This window comes from Diospyros lotus, chromosome 3, assembly GCF_014633365.1.
Source record: "Diospyros lotus cultivar Yz01 chromosome 3, ASM1463336v1, whole genome shotgun sequence".
NCBI classification, from domain to species: domain Eukaryota; kingdom Viridiplantae; phylum Streptophyta; class Magnoliopsida; order Ericales; family Ebenaceae; genus Diospyros; species Diospyros lotus.
The window spans coordinates 439,262-447,482 of NC_068340.1; the positions used below are offsets into that span (position 1 = coordinate 439,262).

General features: G+C 30.2%; 1 protein-coding gene across 1 annotated transcript; it reads left to right on the top strand.

Annotated features, from left to right (window-relative positions):
• The first annotated feature begins 6,043 nt into the window (after positions 1–6,043).
• Positions 6,044–7,573, top strand: LOC127798359 (latex serine proteinase inhibitor-like). Its single transcript, XM_052331877.1, has 2 exons — positions 6,044–6,360; positions 7,210–7,573. Exons 1-2 carry the CDS (start codon positions 6,044–6,046, stop codon positions 7,571–7,573), a joined length of 681 nt encoding a protein of 226 aa, XP_052187837.1.
• Positions 7,574–8,221: the final 648 nt, after the last annotated feature.

Sequence of the window (8,221 nt, forward strand, 5' to 3'; positions counted from 1 at the left end):
ATAATTATTTTTTTTTTAATTTATATATATAGGACAACCATCCACGATTTACACATTGATCCATTTCATGGACAGCCAGGGGGAGGGACCAATTGCTACATTCACTAGTCCCAGCATATACCTAGAATATATGTCCTCTAATCACCTAAACTATGATAATGACGTGACTAAGAGAGAAAATATAAGCTTTTGATAGAGATTGACTTATACCTATATTTTATACCAATTACGTATTGTCGGCCTACCTATTGAAAGCTTGAATAAGATTAAAGATGAAACCAAAAAACAGAGAAATTAGAAGCAATATTGCTCCTCTAAAAGAATTACAAATACTGTATCTCTATTGGTGCATACATATATGGCATATAAATGGTTACAGGCTATGCGTTACAGTTCCTTCAGATGCATATTGAATTTAGGAGCTTCTTTGAGCTTGACAAAGCTTGAGATAGCTCAACACCTATCAACAATTTATAGTTCATCACTTTATTGAGGTTTAATTATTTGTCCCTATATTTTATTTTATTTTCTTCATCTAATCAGGTTCAACCTCTAGTAATGAAGAAAATAGTTCTAAGAAACGAAGAAAAACCCTTTCTTTTCTCTTTTTTGTTTGGAGGAACGAAGCAAGAAAGTTGATCAACATTTAATAAATGATTAGTTGGGTAAATAATATACAAATATATTTGATTTTGATTAAAAGAGGAAACTCTAATTAACACATAATTGATATTTCATTTATGTAAGGTAAATAATATAAAATAAAAGTATACCAAATAGAAATTTAGTTTTTTCATGTTTTTGTGAGCCAAATAAATTTAATTTTTTCATTTAAAAATTCAATATAAATTATCCATAAAAAACCAACATCCAAAAAGAGAAATGTGAAAATAAATTAAAATAAAAAAACTAAATTGAAACAAAATGAGAGGAATAATGACCTTAAAAGTGCTAAAAAAATTAAGTTTAGGTGATTTGATTGATTTAATTGTTTATTTGTTAGTACAAAGAGATGTAGGGGTCTTTATCATGAGTGGAAACAAATTTTTAGGTGTATTTGCTGTTCTGAATTGTTTGAAGATGAGATTAAAAAATTGATCTTACTATTCAAATGAATAGTTTTTATAAAGACAAATATGTATTATTTATTTTTATTTATATAACTAAAGATAGAATAAAATATTAATTTTATTTAATATATATAAAAATTTTCCAAAATTTCTAGGGGGCCAAGGTTCCCCCCGCCCGCCCCTGTCCACGAGTAATCATGTCCTCTTTCCTCAACACTAAATTTGTAATAATTCATTCATAATAATAATAATAATTGAAAGCATATTTTTATTCAGATAATTTTATGTACCCAATCCATTATTCTATATATTACAAACTTTAAGCTAATACCCTTTTTAGCTGCATCGAGAAAGAATTTAGTGAGAATAGAATATGAAATGACAAAACCATATATATGGTTTAATTTTGAAGACTTTCTTTATTGATATGATATAATTTCTTTTGTCATTATACATATAAAGACAAAATAATTAATTTCACGTGATTTATAGATCCATATGCAATATTGTTATTTGTTTTTTTGCTTTCTCTTACTATTCATGAAATGGATATTCCAATATTGCCTTTGGACTACTTTACCGGTGCTCACTTTTTCAATTTAAGAAGGAAGAAAAAAAATGATAGGACATCAATGTTTAAAATGTGTGTTACTAAATTCAATGTACCTAATAGTTCATAAATAATATATCGATTAATATGTAAAACGTGTGTGGTAGTTCTTTATATATAATTTTTCAAGAAAAATAATTATAGAGTGGTCCAATTAAACGTACAATAATATATATATATATATATATATATACGACAAAATAATCAAATGATGTATGTGGTTCAATATACAATAATAGTTTGAAAGACTTTTACATACCTAAGTTCTCATATTTTCAAATGGAGTTTTAAGGATTTCTATTAAAATTTAAACACATGCATTTAGGTGGTCCAATTAAGATAAGGTGATGCCTTTCTCCTCACGTTTGTGGAGAAAGGCTAGGGGTTGAATTGACTGTTGGGTTCCCTGATTTACATATTTCGCAAGAATCGTGGGGCCAAGCTGTGGGGAGTGCTCGTGATGGTGCGTTAACAAAAAAAAAAAAAAAAAGTAAGTTGATAATTAAGGATGCCAATTTTTTTTTTTTTTGACAAATTTAACCCAAAGACTAAATATTATATTTTTAACAAATACCAAATCATTGTTTGATGTTTTAAAATGTGATCAAATTCGACCCCTTGCAATTAAATCATTGATAATTATATATAAATTTATAATTATTATTTTTGATAGTTTTATTTTTTTTACAATATCGAACGTTATACACACATGTTGATGATATTGTAATATATATTAATTAAAATATAATTTAACCCTTAAAATAGTGAACATTAATCATCAAAAATTGGTAAGAGAAGAAACCAATATATTTGGTACTTTAAACAAACAATAAGAGGATTAATTTGATAAAAAACGAAAAAGAAGCAAACTATTTAGAATTATAAAAAAAAAAAGTTCTGAACTTATTTGGTGATTTTCCTACAAAATAGAAAAGGTAAATTCTAATTGACTATCTTTTAGTGATCACATAACCTCTGATCTTAACAAACTCTGTAAAAGATCAATACATGATCCAAATCTTACAAATATATCCACTCCTATATATGTAGCATTATTGTGATATTATATGTGGATGATCAAATTAATAAAATTTGTGTCGACTACAACTGGTATAGAGCTACCTTCAAATCAATGTATATATGCCATCCATCAAATTCTTATTTTACACACTACAAACTTCATATATATATATATATATATATGCAGATACTACAAGAATTTGAATGTTTTACCCACACATATTATTTGTGGGTATTTACTCACACATAATGATAATATGTGTGGGTAATTAAATTAGACAAATTCATTACATTATCCACATTTAATATACCCACATTTATTTTGGCAAAAAAAATTATCTCCACTTTCAGAGATTGATAAGATATTTCCCAATAAAATGTTAGCTGATGTAACATTTATTTTAGATTATATTACCCATACATATTAATAAATGTTACACATGTGTGAGTAATTATTTATAAATTTATCCACACATAATTATAAATGTTATATATGTGGAGGTACCAACACATTAGCTAATGTGACAATCTTTTGGATTATATTGTCCACACATATTAATAAATGTTACATATGTGTGGATAATTATTTATAAACTTACCCACACATAATTACAAATTTTATATATGTGTGGATATTCACGTATCAATGATTTTATACTTAAATTATAAAATTATGTTGTTTTAATTTTTATAATTTAAAATAATTATTTTTTTATTTCATTTACACATACAAATAATAAACCTAAAACTAAATCTCTACACTAAAATTCCGCATTCCCTAAAATTAAATTCCTACCCAGTTTCTAATTTCTAAAATATCTCTTTTGCTCATCAAGCTCTTTTATTTATCTGCTCATTTCTAAAATCGCTAAAACTTTAACAAATACACGGCTCCATTAACCTCATAAAAAGTTCCTATAAGATTAGAGACAAAGTTACGAAACTCTGGACCTTTTCCCATCCTTTGCAACGTTTCTCATACTGGGTAATTTTCAAGTCTATCTCGATCTCTTTTAATGTTATTTATGATCTTATCTCATCTCATCTCTTATCTTTAGTTTGTTTTGTGTTTGGGGTTATATTTACAATTTTTTCTTATTGAATCTATTTTCGTTAATTCTAACCAGAAAAGAATTATTAAGATTTAACTAACACTATTATAAGTAATTCCTAATATAATTATGTAAATGCACGAATATAATTATTAAGCTATTATAATTAAGCTTTTATTATTTATTGATAATACAATATATTAAAAATTATGAACATATTGAAAATAATACAATATATTACGTTATTTGTGGAGCTAACTTGGATGTCCTAACATGACATATGAAGACTTGGCATCTTCGACATTGACATTTCGAACATGATTAGTCATCTTCAGAGTTAGAGGCTAAATATGTAGGTATATTATTATTTTTCTAAGTTAAAAGAGTTAGAGTACATATAATGTTGTCAAATTTAGTTTAATGAGAACTACACCCCTGAATATTCTCTCAAATGCTGCTTTACATTGGCATAATTGAGATTATATATATTATAATAAAATAATGTGAATTTGAAATGATTTATGAAAGAAAAAGCAATGAAAAAAATGACAAATACAGTGGGCCTTTGTAATTGCGTCAGTTAAAGGAATGGGTCAGGAGTACAAGAAAAAGTAACTTGTATATAACCATCACAATAAATAAGCGTAATTTGGAATTGGATGGAATATTTATTTATCAGGCCATATGATTGTGTTTTTTTTTATTAATAACAGCATACAAAATAAAAGATTTTATATGCTGTTATTATTTGAACTTAAATCAAGATGTAGTTGAAGTTACTTTCATATACCAGACGGCATTAATCAAAACTATATTTACATACACCAATTGCATGTATCATGACTATATTTTTAATTTAAAAAAATAACTACTCCACCTCATATTTGTCCAAAACTATTCAAGCAAAATTAAGGTTGCGTTCTCTTTGCTGTTTTCAAGTCATTTTTAGTTTTCAATTTTCTAAAATAATGAAAACGCGTTCTCTTTACTGTTTTTAAAAATGCATTTTTGAAAACAAAAAATATATTTATAAAGAAAACTCAAAACAACAAAAAGTTGTTTTTGAGTGTTTTCATCCAAAATAAACTCAAAATTCAAAACATATTTATTTATTTATTTATTCATATTTTATTATTATAATGAAAAAAAATATTACAAAATTCATTAACTTTAAAATGTAGAATTTTTTTAATAACTTATAAACATTAAATATTTTTAATTTACTAAATAATCAAATTTATTGAATAAAATATTATTAAAAATTATTTTTAAAATTTCAAAGAGAACGCGTTTTCTAATTTTCTGTTTTGAGAAATAGTTTTTCAAAATGACAAAGAGAACGCGTTTTTAATTTTCTAAAAATAGATTACCAAAATAGAAAACTGAAAATGAATTCAAAACTCAAAACTAAAAATTGAAAAGCAAAGAGAACGCACCCTAAGAGTTTCAATATGTTGGTCCCTTAAGGTATGGCCATTTAAGAGGGGGATAAATTGAGTGACTAAAATTTTTATCAATTTTAATATATATTCTTGATTAATGATTTTATTGAAAAATATATTTTGATAAATATAATAAATTATATTTGAGATTAATAATAAATATAAATCACAAAATATAACAAAAATAAATACAATGAGGCACAAGACAATTTATAGTGGTTCGGTATCTTCACATATGCCTAGTCCACTCTCCTAAGGTCTAACCACCCTTGGGGTTCCACTAAATCAAAATAACCAAGGTTTTTACACTAGGTCACCTTGAAAACTAGATACACACATAGATTACAATGGGTTTTAGGCAACCACTACACCAAGGTTTTCTCCCTAACTTACCTTGAAAACTAGACTCACCTAAATTTTAACGGATCTAGAAAACATATACAATCCTCAATAATAATTTAAATGCTTACAAATAATTTGCCTACACTTGGACACAAACAAACAATTAAGAACAAATTATACAAGGCAATAATATTTAAATTGTAGGCACCTTAGGCGAATCCCACATCGGCCATTCATCGGGGGGAGATCTGGGACCAGTTGTAAGGTCGTATGACGAGAACGTCATGTGCTCAAGGGAAGGAGAATGTAACATCCCGCATTGAGCGATAGGAAGGATCGAAACAACTTAATAATACCAGCATTAACGCTTAATGGTGAATGATGGGATGAAGTTATAGCACAGTGGACCTCACCTTGAATCTCTATAAATTCAAGTTCTTCTCCATTCAATTTCCCCACATCAACCAAAGCTAATAAAATAATAATACCAGCACTCTCCTTTCGATCATGAAGAGTCCATCATCAGCACTAATAGATGTCTCATTCTTTCTCCTTGTTTTCACTACAAAACCACTAGTCTCGTTGCCTATTGCTTTGCGAGATGGCAATGGCAACAAGGTCCTCGTCGACCAGGATTACTTCATCAGATCTCTTACTTGGGGTGCAGGCGAGGGAGGAGTCTTAACACTTCCTGGTCTAAATAACACATGTCCCGTTGACGTCGCCTGGGGAACTAGACTCTTCTTTAGAGGAATTCCAGTAAGATTTTCACCTGTAACCGACATAAATGGCATCGTCAATACCGACACCAATCTCAACATCAAGTTCATCGAAGGACCTCTCCAATGCCATACCTGAGATATGGGGGCCCTGAGGTGAAATGTAAAAATGGGCCCCCAAATCATAGACTACATTTAAAATTTATTTTTTTATAATAAAATATCAAAAAAATAAATAAATATTTATACCATATTAATGAATAAAATTAAAATTTTTCTAAATTATCAATTAAAAACTACTCTAAACTATAAGCAAAAATATCAAATCAAGTTTACATAATCAGTTGTTCTGCTAACATCAATAAAATAGACATAGCTATCCAATAATCCAAATATCCCAATACATCATAAACGAAAAACGAAATGATTCATGAAGGAGAAACTAACCGTAACCGCTAAAAGTTGATTCATTGAAGCTAAGCAGTAAGCAGATATGCTTCAAAGACTGAATCTAATTATCTGAGGCAGCGCGAGCGGAGACAGGAGACTGAATCTGGAGGCTGGAGTGACGGAGAGCATATGAGTGAGGCAACGAGCCACCAATGACCGGCCATGAGGGCAAGCAACTGCCGACCGAGCAGTAATAGGCGAGAAAGCGAGGGCGAAAGCGAAGATTGACGATCCGAAGGAGCAAGGAAATGAGAGAGAGGCGAAGAGAGGCGAGAGCGAGGGCGAGCCACCGACGGTGAAAGCGAGCCGACAAAGGCGAAGCGTGGGGACGAGAGCAACGGAGAAGGAGTGATAGAGCGAGAGAGGGCAACAAAAGCGAGAAGGGGAGAAGGGTACAACGAACATGAAGCTTTGCAAGGGGAGGGGCAGCTGGGCCCTTACCAAAAGGGGGGTTTCCAATTTATGGGCCCCCAAATAGCCAAATTTTCATGGGTCTTGAGGCAGTTGCCTCATGAGCCTCATGAAAGGTCCGGCCCTGGACCTCTCTTCAGCTGCAACCAGAGGACCGTCTAGAGGGTCGGTGACTACGTACCAACCAGGGGCAGGGAAGTGGTTCATAACCATCGACGGCATCGAAGGAGAGTTCGGACCGGAAACCTACCCTAACTGCTTCTACATCAAGAAGGTTGGTGGCACCTGTGATTATCCTTTCTACAAGTTGGTTCACTGCCCTGGCAGAAACAGTGCAGCTCTCTGCAATGATGTTGGTGTCAGTTATGAGTATGGTGGACGCCTTGTTCTGAGCAAAACCTCTTTCACTTTCATAATCCTCAAGAACAGAGAAGTCGGTGGTCACTCACAGGAGTAATATGCCCCACCGATCGAGATGGAAGGTTCTCTAGCGTGAATAATATATGCAGGAAAAAATTTCAAGACAACAGAATTAGTATCGTTATAAATTCATTCATGAAAGTCAAAGTTCAGTAAGTGAATTCATATCGATACAAAAAAGTTGTCCTGAAACATTTTCTTGCAGACTATATATGCTCGCTACAGAATTTTTCACTTGTAAGATTACTTAATTAGTTGCCAAAAAAATCACGATAGAACTACATCTATCTATCTATCCATCTATCGTGAAGTTGTAATAATTTACTTAAATAAGTGCAACTAAAGCAGTATTGGTGTCCGTCCACCCACGGACACAGTAATTAAATATAAATAAATAAAGTTATGTTTTGGTTATTATTCTTGATCCAATATCTATTTGATAGGTCAAGTATATATATATATATATATATATTCAAGTTACATAATTTTACTAAAGATTGAATTAATTAATTATAACAATATTGAAGCTATAGAATTGTAGTGTAACCATCGATGTTGATGAACACTACATATTCGGATATGTCTTGTTTTTCTCATGATTATGTGCTTTATTAATGTTCTCCTACTCCAGTAGCTGTCTATATAATTAATGATACAATTCATCATCTTATTATATTCAAAATAC

Bases quoted from the DNA above. Each gene is read 5' to 3' on its own strand.
- LOC127798359 (XM_052331877.1), top strand. From the start codon at position 6,044: ATGAAGAGTCCATCATCAGCACTAATAGATGTCTCATTCTTTCTCCTT. The intron at 6,361-7,209 runs GTTCATCGAAGG...GTCTTGAGGCAG, and splicing joins GACACCAATCTCAACATCAA to TTGCCTCATGAGCCTCATGA.